This window comes from Quercus lobata, chromosome 10 (genome assembly GCF_001633185.2).
Source record: "Quercus lobata isolate SW786 chromosome 10, ValleyOak3.0 Primary Assembly, whole genome shotgun sequence".
Taxonomy (NCBI): Eukaryota; Viridiplantae; Streptophyta; class Magnoliopsida; order Fagales; family Fagaceae; genus Quercus; species Quercus lobata.
In genome coordinates, this window is record NC_044913.1 from 25,582,946 (window position 1) to 25,603,715 (window position 20,770).

At 32.7% G+C, this 20,770-nt stretch overlaps 2 protein-coding genes across 2 annotated transcripts; both read left to right on the forward strand.

Moving 5' to 3' along the window:
* The first annotated feature begins 286 nt into the window (after nucleotides 1-286).
* Nucleotides 287-1,982, forward strand: LOC115964105 (transcription factor MYB62-like). Its single transcript, XM_031083431.1, has 3 exons — nucleotides 287-576; nucleotides 671-800; nucleotides 1,195-1,982. The coding sequence occupies exons 1-3, from the start codon at nucleotides 423-425 to the stop codon at nucleotides 1,814-1,816; spliced, it is 906 nt and encodes a 301-aa protein (XP_030939291.1). The 5' UTR covers nucleotides 287-422; the 3' UTR covers nucleotides 1,817-1,982.
* A 15,178-nt stretch (nucleotides 1,983-17,160) lies between these two features.
* On the forward strand, nucleotides 17,161-20,487 carry LOC115962543 (40S ribosomal protein S7-1-like). Its single transcript, XM_031081397.1, has 6 exons — nucleotides 17,161-17,268; nucleotides 18,405-18,500; nucleotides 18,606-18,679; nucleotides 18,774-18,894; nucleotides 19,620-19,802; nucleotides 20,090-20,487. Exons 2-6 carry the CDS (start codon nucleotides 18,426-18,428, stop codon nucleotides 20,207-20,209), a joined length of 573 nt encoding a protein of 190 aa, XP_030937257.1. The 5' UTR covers nucleotides 17,161-17,268; nucleotides 18,405-18,425; the 3' UTR covers nucleotides 20,210-20,487.
* The last annotated feature ends 283 nt before the right edge of the window (nucleotides 20,488-20,770 follow it).

The window sequence follows — 20,770 nt, forward strand, 5'->3', positions numbered from 1 at the left end:
TACCGTACACCCTTGGCCTAATAAACACTTCACAAATAAAAATTCTTGTGAGGTGGGAGGCAAAAGCACCGGGTGCAAGTATTTACAGGGGAGTTTCACATACATATACTTAAATTATGCTAGAATATGATTTCTATCTTTGATCCAAGATAATTTAGATTAAAATTTTAATTTGGAAACTATTTTAAAAAGACGTTGAATTGTTGATTAAAAGTACAATATGCCATTTTGACAGCCCCCTCCAAAGAAAAAGAAAAGAAACATATATATATATACACGCACACAGATAAACAGCTTGTTAGTTGTAACATATAAAGGTTGCGTTGGTTGTGATTTGCTTCACTTAAAGCTTCAAGACCCAAGTAACCCTCCTCTTATATTCATATACATGGTTTTCGGGGTCTTTATTAGTAAGAATCGCCATGTCTAGTACCTGTAGTAAGAGCATAAGTAGTTCAAGTGAAGATGACAGTGAACTTCGGAGAGGACCATGGACTCTTGAAGAAGACACTCTGCTCATTCACTACATTGCACATAACGGTGAGGGCCGTTGGAATTTGCTAGCAAAACGTTCAGGTAATCTTAGAGAATTCTATGCAAGCTTGTGATTAGTAAGATTTAGCTATTTGAACTTCAATCTTTATACTAATTATATTCTTTGCTGTTTTAGGATTGAGGAGAACTGGCAAGAGCTGCAGATTGAGATGGTTAAATTATCTAAAACCAGATGTAAAGCGTGGAAATCTTAGCCCACAAGAACAGCTTTTGATTCTTGAACTCCACTGCAAATGGGGTAATAGGTAATTGTCCAATCTTATGTTCGTGTCATTTTGACCCTGTGAACTTGACCAATATTAATGCATATTTTTTTGGATGTTAGAAAAAAAATGAACTAATCTCTCTGTACAATTTTCTCATCACTCTTAATACTTTAGAATCCCCAATTAAATTCAAACACATAACTGCGTTGAATTTAATTTGCCTTCAGAAAAGATAACAATGTTTGTAACCATGTGTTTGAATTACTGTCATGGTTTTGCCTACTGTGAAATAGAATTTGTAGAAATAGTTATGGTCTGATTTGAATGCAATTTTCAATTCTTGAATCTTGACCCCAATATCCACCTTCTATAAGGAATATAATGGTAAGTTGTTTTCCTTCTTATAGTTGTTCTTGTTCATATGGTATTTTAGGTGGTCAAAGATCGCACAACATCTACCAGGAAGAACGGACAATGAAATCAAGAATTATTGGAGAACTCGGGTGCAGAAACAAGCTCGGCATCTTAAGATTGATACCAATAGCGTAGCATTTCAAGATATTATTCGAAACTATTGGATGCCGAGGTTGCTTCAAAGGATACAAGAGTCATCTTCTTCAGGGGTGTTATTTCAAAACTCAGCAATCCCTCAGCCTCTTGATAGTGCCTATCAACATTCAGTGACAACAGCACCTGCACAAGTTGTGATGCAGGGACCTCTTCGTTTGAGTGAAACAATGCAAAGTTTGGATCACCATGAGCAGAATCCAGAGTCAGAATCAATGAATGTATTACAAATCCCTCAACTTTCAGAATGTCCAACAAGTCAATTCCATGCTAAAGTTAACAACGACGATGGCACATTTGTAAAGGATTATTACTATGCTGACAACAATAGCTATGATATGGAAGCCTTCAACTTGGAAAGTATTTCACCACTGGAAAATTTTGAAGATTCAAGTAGCAAATCCCATGTTGTAGAAAATAACTGGGCTGATAATGAATTTTCAGGTAGCATGTGGAACATGGATGGGCTATGGCAAATAAGGAACTAGAAAGGGAAACATAGGTTCTTGTTTTTGGGAGAATCCACAAACAAGTGGATGAAGTTTGTGACATAGATTAGTTTCTAGGAAAATTATGTCATTTGTCTTTTTTTCTTTTTTCTTTTTTATTGAAAAAATTATGTCACTAAGTTATCGGTAATGATTAATATTTGTATCCAAAAAAAAAAAAAGCAACATTATTGATTCCAGTTTTTTTCTTTTTTTCTTTTCTATTGATAGTTTTTAAGAGAGCTATAGCTTCTGGATTTTGAACCTACACCCTTCTCATGGTGGAGGCAGAAAAGTACCAATGGAGCCAAGAGGCTCTTGGTATTGATTCAAACCTTTGACTGAACTATTCTTTGGCCCTTTCAGCAGCTACCACGTGGGGGGTGCCTATGTTTCCATGTGTTTGATATGATAAAACCTATAACATAGCTTCTGTGTCACAATATTGCCACAACTTTAGAAGGTATGGTACATGCACTTAAAAACAAGTATTTTATTGTTTGAAAATATGTGTGAAAATACGTATGGATAAAAAAGTATGTGAAAATACATGTAATATTGTTTAAAAACTGAAAATTGTTATTTGAAATGATGTACCAAACACCCCTTTAATGTGGCAAACTATAAATAGTGGATTTATGTGAAAGTAATATGTAATCCATCATAGTTTACCATGTAGAATAATTGTTAAAAAGGGTATCGTCTTAGAATTACTCATTTGACTTTGATATTAAATTACCCTAAGTGCAGCAAACCTGTCTGTCCCGAACCTACAGATGGACTAAACAGCTTCAGATTCGAACTATATGTGCTATAGTTGTAGAACAGTTTTATAGGCATGACACTCAGATAAGAGGATTGGATAGGGGATGTAATTCTAACCATTGAGGAGGTAACTTTCATAATATTAATCTCTCTTTTCATCTTCCCATTTTCTATTTTCTCTAATTATTCTCTAATTGGGATGGTGGAAAAGTTGTATAGTTGAATCATTTTCTAGTTGAAAGTTGCTTTGTCCTACTAAGAAAATTAAAATGTGGAAATTTTATACAGAAATGAGAAAAAGAAAGGGCTGCCCCAGCTAGTTGGACTTTTGGATTTCTCAATTTAATTTCAAAGAAATTAGATTTGAGAGAATTCAATTTAAATTGAATAATGCTATAGTTATAAACTATTTAATAATTTTTTTGCAAACTGTTGATGTAATAAATTCTTACTAGTTCTTGTTTGAGCTCACCATTGACATTACTTTTTTACTTACAAATATTAACCACTCACTACAATAATAATTTGTTAAAAAGATTATGACTTTAGTATTTTTCATTTAAATTTACTTTCATTTTCCAAGCCGCTAAATTCCCACCAATCAAATGAGCCAATTCGAGGAAACAAGATCTTCTAACAAATGCCTCTTAGACTTTCTCTAATGGATAGACCCACCAGCAATAAAAGCATTAAATTGATTTGAAGATGTCGTTTTAATTTTACACTAGCATCCAAGATAGTTAACGTCCAAATTTATTTGGAGGGAAAGGAAAGGAGGACATAAAGGATGAGAAAAGAAACGAGGAGCAATGGTCAAAGTTTTGAAAACAATTTTGCACCGGCCAATACAAATAAAATCAATATTTTAGTATGGAGAAGAAAATTGGTATGGGTGAACTCTAATTTAGACACTCAATTTGACATATTAGATTGTCAAGTTGTGATTGGAACATAATAAAAGTAGTGTCGATAACGGACCCAAGTCATAACTTGACAACTTAATTTACGGTGAAATTGAGAGTATTTATAGAGTTACCAAAATTCCATAGCAAATTTTTTTGAATGCATAGCATACCAGTTAAAATACCAAGCTATATCAATTATCATCAAGACATCAACCAATTTCATATGTGTAGAGAGGGAAAATTTTCAAACTAGAAATTTAGTCGTATACAATATGTTCCCCAAAATTTCACAGATGTCAGCCTTTATGTTGTTTCGAACAATTTGACTTTATGTCATTTGGTGTAGTATGAAAATCGTTATTTGCCTCGTAAGTAGGGTGGTCCAAATCGTTATTTGCCTCGTTACTTGCAAGTCGGTTTTTGTTAATTTTGTATGAGCGATATCTAACAATCTAAACATTGTCTAAGACGTTGTTTTCTCCAAGATGTAGATGTAGATAGTCACTTCTAGTTCTAGAAAGTACCAAATTTTAAGACCAAATTTGTGTGAGTTGAGAAATTCAAGTGCAAAGAGGGCACCACTAATTTGATATTTGTGAGATTCACATTATTTTTCTCATCTTTGCAACTTTACTTTCTTACATTTTCGACCTCCATTTGGTCCAATAGAGGTGTCATTGGAAAGATCATGATATCCACTTTTTTCCCCCAACTTTCAAATTTGGTAAGCTAGATGCTTTGGAAAATGGTGTCAAAATTAAGTTTGTATCATAAAATTTCAACTTTGATATTATTTGCAAATTCTTTTTGTTCAAATGGATTATTGTGATTCGAGGAAACCAAATTGAAGTTTTTATTGAGACCTTCCCAAAAACTTCTTATTCGGGCCTATCCGTGGTCATTTGATCATAATTTCATTAAGATCAAACTACACCCAAGCTTTTGGACCTTTGTTCTTAAAATTGGCAAAGTGTTCCGAATGTTTTTACTTTTTTTGTGATATCTAGCTTGTTTTGGATCTGGTCTAGGCCCATGGCATTTATTTTATAGGGAATTCAATAATCTTCGGTATTTGCTTGAATATATCCTGATCAAACCGTTGAATTTTTAGTTAGACCTTGGTTAAACCTAGATTAACCATGGTCAAACTTGAGAAAAGTGTTTGGAAATATGGATGTTGATGTAAAATGATGGAATGGGTGGGTGAAATTTTAAGTTCATTAATTCAGTAAAAGTTTGGTCCACAAATGACATTTTGGTTATTTTAAATTTGGACCTGCAAAGTTATTTTTAGAAAAAATTACACTTTACTACTCTAAACTATACCCAAGTACACTTTACACCCTAAACTTTCGGAATGCACAGTTAGCACCCTAAACTACAACTCATATTATACTTTGCACTGCACCATCAATTCTATCTTCATCTTGGACAGTATTAAGTAAAAAGACCCAATTGGCCATCTAATCAATCCCTTTAAAACAAATGAAAAATTATACTTTACTGACTCAAATTGGTATCCATTAGTCTTTGACTCTTTTCTAGGGGAGCGGGTCATAATGGGTTTTTGTTGAACCTAATGGACCAAGGAATGAGCCACACTCTTCCACAACCATGTGACTTGCGAGTGGACTTTGTCAAGTACCTTTATTTTTCATAATTTTCTTTCTATAACTCATTTTCATGAATCAAATAAATTTCCTACTTACTGTTTCAACTAGCAACCAAATGTGTAGTTATTTTTATGAAAGTTATGTCTTAAGATCATTTTTAGACTAACTCACTTACAAAAATCTCCCAAAAATCAAGTTATTAACATCCTAGAGTCCAACCTATCCATCAAACCCAAAATTCATCAAAGTATGAGGTAATTCACACCCAATTGGCTTAAATCCATCTAATAATGAAAAATCCCCAAATTCCAAAACCCTAAACTATAAAATTTTTAAAAGATTAAAAATATATATTAGGGAAGATTTCTTCCCTTAAAGATGTTTCAATTGATTTTGGCTCCAAAATTTCCACTTGAATCTCCTTGCCTTTCTAAATTTTGGTTTGTGTTGAACATTTAACTCCAACGGTGGCTGATCTCAAGACTTAACTATCTTTATATGTTGTTCTTAAATAAAAAAAACCAAAAACCAAAAACAAAGCAAAACAAACAAAAAAGGGTTTCTAGAAGTGTAAAATTTCAATCCTTGACCCTAAGTCCTAAGTTAAATTGCTTATTAAATTTTCAATCCAATTTTTTCTTGGGTATTATACACACACACACACACACATATATATATATATATATATAGTTTTTTCTTTACTTTTTAGTTTCACCACTCAACAGCCGGAGACTATTCAAGTTTGTGTCAAGTATATGCCTGACGTGATGTGGAACTCAAAGCAGACCTACAAAACACACACTCAATCAATATTCAATTAACCTAGGACATCATACTTAATATTATTATTTTTTAAATAATTTGGGATTCAAAATATCTGTCACCTGTAACCATTAGTAATATTTCAGTGAGAGAGAGTCTAGGTCATCCTCGTGTGAAGTTGGCGATCAAGCTCAGTCATGAGTTTCGCGATTCATGAATTGTATTCATCCCTCTACAACAACCATCACTATTTTTCTATGCTATTAGTTGTCAATTACTATTCTCTTGATGAGCATAATGTCACTTGATATTGGAAGGTATCTTGTCTTGTGTGCTGCACGGGATCCACGTATAAGTGAGAGGGATGTCTCATAATAAGCCGAGCGTATATGAAAGTTTCTCCACGTGATACACAGACTCATCTTACTGCTGAATAGACAAAATGTGTTCAACACGACTCATCCAGTGGTCGCTGCTAGTGCTAGCTTATCATCACATGTTCAGTTCTGGCTCAATGAATGTAGAATTTAGTAGGTTAACTGAAATTGACCCAAAAAAAGATCGTTGGAATATTAGATCATGTGCCCTCTGGTGCCAGTGATGGACTTGACAAATTCATGCTCTCATAAATGTATACAAGCTGGAAGAATCTGGTTTTTCCAACAGAAAAAAGTTTCACACGGATTGGAAAACAGACAGGCATGATCATGACCGAAGAGAAAGATAGTTTGAAATTAATTTAAAGTACTGATCAGCCAATCTCCATCACAGAAAAGGAACTCCACTTTGTGTTTAGAAAAAAACTTACTTTAGAAATGATTTGACTATTCTACCTGTATCCTTTGAAAAAAAATATCTATTCTCATTATAGAATCCAGTTCCCAACCAGTACATATTTAATGATCTTTTGAAATCAAGTTCGGTCACAGAATATGTGGCAACTTGAAAAAGACACCCAAATGACTTTTCTTAATTTTTAAGATAGTGCTTGATTGGGCTGGCAAAATTTGAAACAACGTGCGAACCTGACACAAAATTAGCAAGTTATAACTTAAAACTTAATGAGTTTATGACATATTTAGGTTGACACGACAGACACATTTAATACACATGTCGGGTTCGTATTCAACCCATGAAATCTATTTGATCCGTTTAATTAAATGACATTTTAAGAATATACCCTTCAAACCCTAGGTATATATATATATATATATATATAAACTTATTGGTTGTTGTGGTTTTTTTCTTTTTTTGGACATATTATGATTGATTATTTGTGATATTAAGATATGCTTTAATTTTAAATGATTTTTTTTTATAATGTAGTTACTTGTTAGTTCTGAATTTTATATTAAAAAAAAATTATTTGATTTATTTTTCATAATTTAGATCAATTTGGTTAATACTATTTTTTTTTTTTTTTTTTTTGCTTTGATAAAATCTGATAAACGGGTCAACATAACTGACCCATTTAATAAATAAGTTATGTTGGAGTTGAGGAATTTTGACCTGTTTAAAAAACGGGTCGAGTTAGTGTTGACTCATATAATCGAATGCTCATGAATTGACATAACACGAACCTGACATGTGAATACAAATTTTCATCCCTATTATTTGGTATATATGGGGAATTCACATTATCCTAGCATTCAGATTTCTAAGAAACTATAGATTTTTGGTGATCTGGATGTCTAGGAATTTAGCTATTTCTATGTTTGGTTTGATTTGGAATATAATAAAAATCATAAGAATATGAGCGCTTATATTTGGTTTTTTTTTTTTTTTTTGAGAATCTTATATGAATTATTTATTTTTTCTAAAATACAATTTGATTCGTAAATACAATACCAAGTCTTTTTTTATTATAACTTTTCTCTAAATAAATTATGAGAAAACAAATATATAGTATAAATCATAAAAATAAAATAAAAAAATCAATAAAACTATAATATAACATCTTTTAAATGACATTTATAATAAAAAAAATTATTTAAATCATTAATTTATAAATTTTTTAAAATTTTAATTAATTAAAGGGTATGGAGAATGGGTAAAATTGTAAGTTTATACAAAATGTAATTTTATCTAGGCATAATAAGAATGTGGATATTCACTTTATAAAAAAGGGAATCCACATTCTCATATAAGGGCATTGAGTGGGAATTCAGATACTTTTGGAATCTAATTCCCTAATGTAATTTTCAACTAAATGTATAAACCTTTTAACATCCAAAAAATCTTAAAACATTACTCCGTACCAAATGCCAAGTGTTGATTACATTTTTCCTCTTAAACTAAGAGTCAGTCTTATGATCACACAACCCCAACAAGGCTCTTCAATCAAATTTGATCAAACAACCCAACTTCCTCAAGAGCACCCAAAAATAAAAACTACACAAAAATGGGGAAAATAATCCAAAATACTAGAAACACTAGTGCAAATCCCAGATACTATTCGAATGGTATGTTTTGACAAACTAGTTAAACATGAGCATTTAATGTAAAATTAATAGGGAGAAAACAAGAGGGCAATTACACTTTATTATCCTAAATTATACCATCACTTACGCTTACGACGCTGAACTTTCAGAATGCATGATTACTACCCTAAACTATAATATGTGCTTCACTTTTCACCATATCGTCAATTGAACTATTAACTTATACTGAAAAGCATGTTAGATGCAACTCACATGACCTCTGCATGCGCATATGTGAAACCACGTGAAAAATATCAAATTGCACCACAATGGTTAAATTTGTTAAATAATTTTGTTTTAAGGGATTGAAAAGGGGCAAAGTGCAATTTTTCCCATAAAACAATTATCATGTGGTCATTTAATAGCCAAATTTTAGTGAAAATCCAATTAGATTTTAATTGGATTCTCAGTTTTGTGTCTCGTGTCTCATTATTTTTTAATTTTGTGCCAAGTGAATTATTGAGAGTAAAAATCCAATTAGATTCAAAATTGGATTTCAATTGGAATCCATTTTTTCGCCATGTGTCCATTTAAATTTCTAATTTTTGTGGCAAGTGAATTATTAAGTGCAAAAATTGAAATGTCTAAAACCAATTAAATTATAATATATATATATATATATATATATATTTATATATATATGAGAAAACATTAGATATTTTAGAAATGTATGTGTGGGGAGTGGGAAAGTCACCTCTCGGGCCAAAAGCCCAAAAAGCAAATTGGGCCACGGGGAATGACTTGGGCCTGGCCTATGTACTGAAAGAAATGCTTAGAAGGATATAAACCATAAAAGAGCGGAAAGTTGGATCGTCCTAAGTGTTGAGGATAAATTTAAGTACCACAATAAACCAATTCCCACGGAAAAGGGAAAGCACAAGCTTATTCGAGGCATGTAGCACAGATAATCAACGTATGACCTCTAGAAGACACTGGTAATCACGGGAAACTTCTGGAATGCGCAAGAAGAAAGAAGATTTTTACCTCCACATTAATGAGGGGGTTCTTACCTAAACTCTGCCACATTAATTGCACATAAGACAGCTTGAACAATACACGCAACCCTTGGACAATCAGAATTCCAAGATAAGAAGGAGAGGAAACCGATAAAGTAAGGAAAAAACATACCTAAGACTCTGGATGGAAATAGGATAGTTGAAATGATAAAAACAAGGACTGAAGCTATAAATGGAAGGGGGACGCAAAAGGTAAAAGGATCCAGAAAAAGAAAAGGAAAAACTTGTTTGAGAAAGAAAAATAGAGTTAGAAGAAGGAACACCAAGTTTGACACCACGAGAATAAAAAACAAAGTTTTCCTATAGTCTCCTTAGCATCTGTAATTGTAATTATAGCATATTAATGGTCAAAGAAATCCACTTTTTGTGTTTCCCATTGTAGAGTGCTCATTCCCTATTATTTTCTTGTATCTTGATTGTGAGGGTCATCGTAGCTGAATTTCGAGGAATGTACCTTCGGGACTAACTTCAGTGTCCCTACAGTATGGTTTAAAAAAAGTGTAAGACAATACTATGTATAATTTAAACCTCTTCTAAAAAAAGTATAATTGAACCATATAATTGTGATTATTTTCAATTGTACCCATTCATATGCGCAAGGCTACACACTAGTTAGTATAATAGGTGAGGCCTCATGAGGAATGTTAACTAATTTTAGGATGCTTTATTATAATCCTATACTATATATATATATATATATATATATATATATATATATATATATATTTAAAGCCAAAAGCGTTAAATCTAATTAGCTTTTAAATTAAATTTCAATTTGAGTCGAATTTCACACCATGTGTCCATTTTATTTTCTTTATTTTTGTGAACAATGATAATATTTACTCACCTAGATAAGTCCATTTCAATTTCAATAGAATATTTAAGTACTCCAAGAAATTTTTAAGATAAAAAGTTTTCTTAAAAAAAGAGCATGTGCAACGATCTAGGTGGTTTTCTACTTATGACCTAATGTTGTTTGCTTCTATTTAATCAAAAAGTGTATATTAAGAATTATTTTATTATATTCAATTCTCTCTTAATCTGATGATAAAAAGTGCTCATCAAGAGCGGTACCATAAGTCTTAAAAAAAAAAAAAAATCTCTTTTATCCATCTTCTATTACATCTAATTATATTTCTAAAAAAAAAAAAAAAAAAATTAAAGAAGAAAACAATGGAGTAGAAATTGTTGTAGTTTTCAATCTAAAGCAATTTTCTAGTCTAAGTTTAACTATAATATTTCATATTAATTACTACTTCCCTTAATCAATTAGCAGTTATTAAAATACTATAATTAATTTTATCAGATATATGGAGGTTCCTAGAATGTTTAGAGTAAGAGAATCCATAATGGTTTTAGTGTTTCACTGACATGTGGAGAACGTGTACATGTTGTACATCAATCTTTTCTTTTCTTTTTTGATGGGATGTTGTACATCGATCTGATCCCTGATTATTGTAGGAGAAATATTACAAGAATCTAGAAAAATCATAGCTTAATTATTGCATTAAAAATGCTAAGCACTGAGAGCATTCTCGTTGAGAATTTTAGAAATTTTAGCATTTAGTATCTGTTTGGATACGGATGAAAACTCACGTGTCTGCTCTTGTCTTTTTTTTTTTTTTTTTTTTACCAACATCTCTTGCAATGTTCATGGGACATGTACAGTGCATTAAGGCAAATATACAGTGTTTGGGAAAGTAAACAGTAACCCAATTTTATTTATTTTATTTATTGTTTTCAGTAATAAGTTTTCAGTTTTCAGGAAAATAAGCAGTATCCAAACACATACTTAGCATCTAAAATACCAATTTTATAACATATAACACATCACTTTACAATATCCCTTACATCAAAACTTCTATTTTTTTAACACCTCATTTAATTTTTTTTTTCTTTATCATTTTTTATTCTCTCTCTCTCTCAACCCAGCACTGCCGGCCACCACATCCACCCACCAAAACCACAACCACCACGTCCACCCACTAGCCAGATCCACCGCAACCACAAACAACAACACAAAGAGAGAGAGAGAGAGAGAGAGAGAGAGAGAGAGAGAGAGAGAACCAAAAAAAAAAAAAAAAAAAGGAAACCTCCACATCCACATCCACATCCACCCATACCATAACCACCACATCACCCACCATCGCCGCCACTAGCCAGATCCACCACAACCACAAACAATAGTAAAGAAAAAAAAAGCCTCCACATTCAAAGCCACCAAATCAACCCAGACCCACAAATCAACTCAACACCCAGACTTCTCAACCTTCAACCACTACCTCTCCCTCACGCACCTCACTGGCAAGATCAACAGTCACACCACCATAACTGTTTACGCCATCGACAAACCAATTCCAAAACCAAACCCCAAACCGTCCGTGTTGTTTCGGTTTCTAGACGACATCATCCTCATCTATGTTTCATCGAGGACTTTCAAAACACGGAGGTGGAGCTTGCGGTGTTTGTTGTTGGAGAGCTTCGATTCGCAGTGTTGCTCCTCCGACATCATCTTGTAGAGAGTTTGAGATTGAGATTGACAGTAAGAGTAAGTTAGAGGTGTTGGTTATGGTGGTGGAGAAGAGGAAGGAGAGTAAAGCTGAGAGAGAGAGAGAAAAAGAGAAAGGAAAGAGAGGAAAGCTGAGAGAGAGAGAAAAAAAGAAAAAAATATTTAAAAACTCTAGCATCTTGCTACAGTAGGGTGTCAAAAATAAGATTTTCTTGTAGCTCAATGCTAAATTTTTTAAGATTTAGCATATTTGATTTAGGTGTGTTTTTATCATTTGAGGTGTTAAAAATGCTAAAAAATAGCATTTAGAATTTTTAGCACCTTTGATAAGAATGCTCTAAGATATATAGAAAGTTGTTGTGCTGCTACTCTTATAAGGTTTATAAGATTTTTTTCCCTACAAGAAAATTCAATAAAATAAAGAACATCTTGGGCAAGTTTGATTGCCTGTGAATCTAAAGTGTTCATTTTCTCTATAATATAGCATTCAAGATATCACTCACTTTGTTTATAGGATGACCCATTTGTACAGATTCAAGATAATCCCTCACTTTGTTTATTTATTTATTTTTATTAATAATAAAATTTGTTGCATCACATATGATAGGGACACATGTTCAAGGGCGTAACTAGTTATTTTTATATAGAGGCGCCAACTTATGATACTAGTTTATTAGCTTATCATAAACATGCATAAACACAAATATCTATACACACATATAACTTAGTATCTTCCATAGTGAATCCTTAAAATTTTCATTTTTAATATAAGTTACCAAATTATCAACCAAAGTGAGTAAAAAAATTTCAATTGAACTAATGAAGTATTCAATGATATGAATGATTCAAAACTTTAACAAACATAAGAACACATTTTACAATAAAAAATGAATGTGAGAAAGGGGAAAAAAAATTCTCTATAACACTAAACCAATTGGACAATTTTTTTAAGAAAATCATTGGACTAGCTCAAATATTTGGGAGGGTTAAGTCTCATTTTTGTAGGCTAATAATTAAAACATTAAATATTTATATATAGTATTAAAATAATTTTAAAACTTTTAATACTACCCCTGCACGTCTTTTTTTTTTTTTTTTCTAAGAAGATTGACAAGAACACATGTTATCTTCTTATTAGAATTTAAAGTTTAAAACTCTAGACATGTTTGAAGTTAGACTTTTTTTTTTTTTTTTTGGAGAAAATTTTGAAGTTAAACTTAATCCTTCATTTTAATATTTTATTATGAATTAATTAAAAAATTGTGTTTAGTATATAAAACAAAAGGATATTGTTGGAATGTTTGGATTGTCCTAAAACCGCAGTGATTGACTCTGCCCATGGGCCATGGCTGACTAGTAGAACCACTCAACCAGCAACGCATATTATGGGGTTCTTTGATTTGAGAAATTTATTAGTTTACACAAACGTAGAAACCGTAGGTAGAAGCAGTCTTCAGTCGTTATTGATGATTCATCCTCCAATCCTACCGTCCTCTCATTTGTCACTGTCGAAGAGAAGCGTGAAGAGACTGAACTCTCTCTATATTTCTTGCTGCTCTTCTCAATACCTCCCATCATTATTATTAGTTGAAGATGCGTGCGTTGTTTTTATCATAAACTTATAAAACATACGCAGTAATTTGCGGAAAATAATACGTAGCTAATAATATCTCTAAATAGTAAATACTTAATTCTATATATATTTGTCATTTATAAATAGAGTTTATATAAAATATTGTGCTTTTAAGCTTTAAACAATCACAACATTCTCTAAATTCAATAACTAAAAAAAATCCAAGGAAAAAAAAATTTTGAAATTTGAAAGTAGGTATAAACGGAAACCCCAAGTCAATAATTAAAAATAATCCAAATTTAATAAATATTTTGTAAATTTTTTTGAAAGCATAGTTAAGTAGGGAGAGACTTTAGAAAAACTTACATGGGAATTGGATTTGTGGATCTAACTAGAGAAGTTGTTGTCTTTGAAAGCAAGGTGTGAGGATACGAACACCGAGCAAGTATATTGGGCTATGGGTCTTGCTTGAGGACAGACAAAAGCCCAAGGATGGTCAAAGGGTTTGTTAAGTCTAAGTCAATGGGCTGAGGATAAATGAAGAGAATGACGGATCAATTGTGGTTTTCGAGGAGCCAAGCCACCTCAGGAGAGCTTTAGGGAAGGTAACCATTTTGGGAAGAATATGCTTCAGGAAAGGTAGCAAAGCTAAGTCAACAATAAAAGAAGAAATATTTGCGAAGAAGGCTATCATCACCACATTAAATGCACTGCACCAAATGAACTGGCTGCATTAATAGAGAAATGACATTTGAACAGTGTCATCTCAACTCATAACTACTCACAAAGCTTCCAAGAAGTCCTGATGGGACAAGCATCCAAGGGATTACCTATGAAATCAACAGGTGGAAGGCTGGGATGGAGGCATGAAAGACTATATAAGGAAAATGCCACCTTAAAAAATGGGGCATGTAATCTAGGAATGAAGAAAAAAAGAAAAACACACTGTATTTAGATAAGCTTGAGTTAATACAAGAACATCTCATCCTTAGACTTGACCAAGGAGCATTATTTCTATCAATCTGTGCCTTTAGTCTTATTGTCTTGAACCCTATTAACTATGACCCATACTTAATTTGTTGAGTTGTTTTCTTGAAAAACTCATTCTCTAACAAACATATTGTTTTGAGCTTGTTGGGTTATCGTCCACTGTTCTTGATGGGCTGAAGTTCAAACTCCCGTCCTTACACAAGTAATTAAGAGGTAGAACTCATGTGAATTTCACTTCATAAAGAAATATTGAGGATTTATAAACATGAAGGAATTTCATTAGGTAGATAGAAATTGATGCTTTTTTTTTCTCTTAATTGGAGGTTGCATGCTAATGGAGAACATTATTGTGGGGACCGGTTAATCAATAATTATTAAAACCATGTTAACTGGGCCTGTGGCCCATCCGAGAACGTTAAACCATCCGAGGAGGCCCATATAAAATTTTAGGGGGAACCAAATGAAAAGAGAAGTAGATATCACATGAGATGGGTCCAGTATGCGTCCGAGGACAAAATCCATCTCGACAATATGTGTCCGAGAACGATCTGAATGCCGCAATGTCACAAACACACTTCGAAGTTGTATTACCACAAAAGGTGGGACATGGGACCTAGGGTAAGAAAGAAAAGATAAACAAATATCTTTAACAACAGCTGCCTCCGCATTAATTGCCTCTCAACCAACTCTCTAGCCGCATTAATGTGGAGGTGATGCCTGAACAGTGATGAAGCAGCCTTACAGCTGCTGGTTGGAGGTTCCAGAAGGTGTTGGATGGGATAGGAAGGGATCCCCCGAACCCAACCCACACGTGTGTGGTGAAGATGACACCAAAAAGGCAGTATATAACATGGAAGAATGTATTGAGAAAAAGGGATCGGAACTTCTAAACGAGTAGTACTTAGAAGAAAACCTTATGAAATAAAGAACTTAATTTGTTTCAAGGAGAAATTGATCATTATATTGGTGTTAATCCATCTATAAACGTGAAGTTTAATTGTTTTTCTTTTGGAGTTAATCTAGTTCTTTGACATCTACGCTCTACAAATTTATTGTTTGGGCCTTTAACGTTCGAACCCAATACGAATTTGGGATCGTTACAAATTGAGTCCTTACAATTATAAATTTACAATTGTTATAATCCCATAAGGAACTTGGTAAGATCGTTACAAATTGAGTCCTTACAATTATAAATTTACAATTGTTATAATCCCATGAGGAACTTGGTGGTGGTGTAATTTAACCCCTAATTTTGGGATGAGCACAAGTTGATAAAAAAATTATAATGATAATAAAAATCATAACATATAAATTATAAAACCTATTGATAAGAACAATTCATAAGAAGAAAAAGAAAAAAAACAATAATAATTAACTTTCAATCGATTTTTGGATTGAAATTCACGCTCATAGTCCTTCGTATAATCATGCGTAGTTTTCTCACAAATCAAAAGGAGTTTCTATAAGCAAAACACCTACTTCCGCAAGTGGTACCTTAGCATAAGAATATTTGTGAGTAAAATTAAATTCTAGCTGAATCTTGTGATAGGCTCAAACTTCTTAGTCAAAATCTGCATCCTTTATTTTTTATAATTAAGTTGGATATGATATCCTCTTTGTTGTTTATTATTGTATTAAATTAGCATCACCCAGCTTGACATTTCTTTTATTTATTTATTTATCTTTGGTTTCTTTTACGCCATTAAAAAAGGATGATTATTTTTCAAATTTTTAATATAATAGAACACATGGAAACGTTATCTCCAATGACTGTGAAACCAGAAGTTAATGTTATTGTGCTACATGTTGATACGATCAATTGAATAAAAAAATTGATTAGGAAAAAAAAATCATATCAACAAAAACGTAAATATCAAATACAATAGAATATAAAAAATAGAAAATAATTGAATCAACTTTTTGATAGACCAAAAAAAAAAAAAAGCTTAATATCAACTTTTTATTTTTATTTTTTATATTCTATTGTATTTGATATTTACAGTTTTTGTTACTTGAGCAATTACATTTTTTGTTGATATGAAAAAAAATTTCGTTATCAAATTTTTTATTCAATTGTTCGTATCAACATGTTGTAGTAGCACAATAACATTAACTTCTAGAATACATACACACATACATACATACATACATATACATACATACATATATATATATATATATAATGTGATTTTTCAATAAGCATAGTTCATGAAACTTATCCAAAAAACATGCTTGAAGCCTCCAAAGAAAGAGATTTTTTTTTTATTACCATTTGATTCTTAATCCCTAATGCCCTCTTTTCTCAAATACAAACTTTGTTCCACTTGGAAACAAGGTAAGAGCTGGTAGTTCACTTGTAGTAGGGGAGCTTGACAATGGCAATGATCTGATGAGTTTTATTGCATAAATTTGGGATTTAGACCAATGTTATGAACTTTATTATCACGTCAAAGAATGTAGAGATGTTGCTTCCATATTAGTTACTTGATGCTCACAAAATTTACATTGTAAGCTCAATTTCTCTAAATCTTATTGGCCCATAGTCAAGCAAGAAATAATGGACCTGAGTCTAGTTTTGGGCCCAAAAAAAAAAGAAGGAAGTTTGAAAAAAAATTAAGAAAAAACAAAAAGTGATAGTGGAAAACAATTGTATGGAAGAATGGGTTTTGGGCTTGCCCCAAAGCCCAAATTACTCAATACCCAATTAAGGTAAACCCATTTCACAAAAGAATCCATAAACCCCAAACCTAGGAAAAGGGTTTTCTCTCCTATCATCCAAAAGGTTTTGTTTAAGCTTCAGGAATTTCTCTCGCACTCATATCGTCGCCTCACCCTTCAGGTGCGCCTCAAAACCCATTTATCTACAATCTCTGAATCAGTTTTGTTATTCTCTGTATGTATGCATGTATCTTTGTTTGTTTCCCGAGAAACGAATTCTCTTAATTCCTTGTGTTTCTCATTCATAAATCTTAATCTTATGTTGTTGGGTTTAGATTCAGTTTTAGTTTCACACCGTAATTGGGTCTCAAAAAAAACTGCGAATTGGCCCTGAATTCTCTGCCTTTGCCTTTATTATCATAATACGATTTTTGTTTTTTGTTTTTTTTTTCTCTGATGTTATTGTTACCCAAGTAGTAGTTAATAAGTTTTGTGACAATTGCAGTCTTATGGCAATGTTGTGATGAACTTAAAAGTGACATTACTTTCTGGAAAAAGTTTGGCTCTAGACGGGTTTGGAGCTATCTTCCTACAACCAACTAAGTGACTATTGAAGAGACCATCCTTTTGTAGGAAGAAATAGGTCCAAACTGGTTTGGAGCTAATCTTTGTCCGGAAATTATTGTTTCACACTTTTTGGGGTCTACTTCAACCCACAATGTGCACACTTTCACACCAATGCCCACATTTAACATATGATACATGATGTACAGACAGACAATGTACATAGAGAGTGATACAATCAAAGCCCGCCCTTTTGCGGGTGTGAATTAATTAAGTGCCTGTTTCATAAGTCATAACTAACCCCAAACTGTATATTTTCAAAGTATAGATTTTTTAAACTTCACTTTTTTTTTCTAGGTAAATAACCTCTTTTTTAAAATAAAATAAAAAAAACTGTGCCAAACAAGCGCTAAGAAGCCACATTGTTTTGTCAACCTGATGCTTGGTGTTAGGGATGGCCTTTGTAGGACAATAACTAGTTACTAGTACTTTGTTTTAAATTATATTAGTGGTAATTGACAAGTGGCAGTCGTTTACATAATTAATTTCTGGTGATGGTTTGCCGGGCTATATGTTATCTTCTATTTTTCTTTATCTTACTTGAAATATATATGTATTATGTTCATCAAAGATTATCCCAAAATAAGTATATTTTCAAGGTCCCTTTTATTTTATTCTATTAGGTTTCATTTTAAGTTAATATATTTCCTTACATTTTAAATCCCTCATGCACGTCACTCTTTTGTGTGCCAGTTGTTAAACCAGTTTGTCAACATGTATTCTGCAAGGAGGAAGATCAGTAAAGCTGAGGATGCTTCTCTCACTGGCACGGAAGAGTTGGTTGCGGAGGTTATTATACTGGCTTCTATAAGATTTTCCTTAGGTTATTGCACTTGACAGTCCCTTCCAAATGTTTTAGCATCTGATTGTGCGCTTTATTTATCATCCCTGCAGGCACTCTTTGATTTGGAACATACCAACCAGGAGCTGCAAAGTGACCTGAAGGATCTCTATATTGACTCTGCAGCGTAAGTGTTTTATATTGCACCATATGTAGTTCTAACCACTTGCTTTTGGTTCTCTGGCTTATAAGTGACTAGTATTCTTTCTTTTCTGTTATAGTCCAATTGATGTTGGGGACAGAAAGACTGTTGTTGTCCATACTCCCTATAGATTGAGGAAAGCCTTCCGCAAGATTCATGTTAGGCTTGTAAGAGAGCTTGAGAAGAAGTTCAGCGGAAAGGTAAATGAAAATGACTTTCTATAATTTGGTTGTCTTACAATTTCATTTGGGCCTTTGGTCCAACGCATTGCCATTGTGGAAGAAACTTTAATTCATACGAAGTTAAGGACAAACAACCCAGTTTGGTAGAAATTTCTTTGACCCACTAACATGATAATTTAAACGACCATCCATGTGCTTTTAATCACAGGAGCAATTTAATTGTTGTCAATAACTTAATGGGTAATGTGATTGAAATTTATGCAGATGGTCATTGAATCACCTTGTAATAGGTTGCAAGAGATTTCTCCAAACCGGTTTTTAAAAAAAAAAAAAAAAACTTTTTTTTCCAAATCATAATGCTTTTTTTCTGACGGTATTGTTTGAGATTTCTATTTTCTTGTCATTCTCTGTGCTCCCTTTTTAATTATATTCTCTTGTGTGCTCTTTCTTTTGTTCCTCACAGATTTTTAGCCAGCCACTTTAAATTCTTCTGTTTATATTATTTTAACTAGCCGTTGGACTTCCATGTAATTATGTTGAACCATTATCAAACCGCGTTTTTTTGAAATACATCTTTTTTAAACATCACTTTTTTCTAAGCACAACATTTTCAAACAACCCCATTTTCAAAAAACTGAAAAATAAGCTGTACTAAACTGGCACGCATGTTTTCCTTTTAGTATATATATTAAGGTTAATGGTGTTGATATTCTAGTGATTTTACTCCCTTTAAAACCTTGCAGAATGTGATCCTGATTGCCACCCGGAGGACAGTGAGGCCACCTAAGAAAGGTTCTGCTGTTCAACGACCTCGCAACCGCACACTCACTGCTGTGCACGAGGCAATGCTGGAGGATATTGTACTGCCTGCTGAGATTGTTGGGAAGCGTGTCAGATATAGACATGATGGATCCAAGATAATGAAGGTGACCACTACAGCCACATAGCAATCAAATTACTTCTTTTGGTTTATTGTTGGGAGTTGTTTATACAAATTTTTAACAAATTATAATATGAAGATAAGGCTTGATTATGATTTGGAGAAGATTAGTGAATAGTATGGGATCTTAATGTTTTCGTTACTTATCAAAAAAAAGAAAGTATGGGATATGATTTTAATGCAACGGTTACAGTCAGCTTGGTTAATGTACTGGTGACATGTTTTTTACATTTAATTCCAGTATTTATCCAACAATCATGCTTTTGTGGACAGGTTTTCTTGGATCCTAAAGAACGAAACAACACTGAGTACAAGCTGGATTCCTTTGCTGCAGTTTACAAGAAGCTCTCTGGCAAAGATGTTGTGTTTGAGTATCAAGTAACAGAGGCCTAGAATGGCACTTTTGAACGTTAACCAAGAACTCTGAATTCAACTTTTCAAAATTTTGTTGTTGAGTTTGCTTAGAAGAAGGAAACCTTAGTGATGGATATTATTTTCACCATTATGATATGATTTATGTTTTGTGTTATGGTTATGACCAAAATTTTGGTGGTTTTATGTAAATCATTCTCTTATATGCAAGTGTACTTTCCTTCACTTTCTTGTTTATGATGAAACCTGCCTACCTTTTTGTTATATGAACTTGACTTTTGCCTTGGTAGGAAGCTCAATCTGGCTTTGTTCGCAGCTGGACTGGATGATTTTTGTATAATTCTCGAAACTCGAAAGGGACCTAGTTTGGTAGTAATTGTGCTTGGCTTGGAAATGCCTTTGTACACCTTGAAGTTTTCTTCGTGTGTAGTTCCCAGGTGTTGGGATCACTTTTGTTTTGCATGGTTTGACAAATTTCAGCTTACACATCAGCATATGCACACGCATGTACATGAGATTTATTGAGTAAAGGTTAATTAATGGTTAGTTTATTCGGATTCTTCTACCAAATAGATTTCTTTA

Bases quoted from the DNA above. Each gene is read 5' to 3' on its own strand.
- LOC115962543 (XM_031081397.1), top strand. From the start codon at position 18,426: ATGTATTCTGCAAGGAGGAAGATCAGTAAAGCTGAGGATGCTTCTCTC. The intron at 18,680-18,773 runs GTAAGTGTTTTA...TTTCTGTTATAG, and splicing joins CTCTATATTGACTCTGCAGC to TCCAATTGATGTTGGGGACA. The intron at 19,803-20,089 runs GTGACCACTACA...TTTTGTGGACAG, and splicing joins ATGGATCCAAGATAATGAAG to GTTTTCTTGGATCCTAAAGA.
- LOC115964105 (XM_031083431.1), top strand. From the start codon at position 423: ATGTCTAGTACCTGTAGTAAGAGCATAAGTAGTTCAAGTGAAGATGAC. The intron at 577-670 runs GTAATCTTAGAG...TTGCTGTTTTAG, and splicing joins TTTGCTAGCAAAACGTTCAG to GATTGAGGAGAACTGGCAAG. The intron at 801-1,194 runs GTAATTGTCCAA...ATGGTATTTTAG, and splicing joins CACTGCAAATGGGGTAATAG to GTGGTCAAAGATCGCACAAC.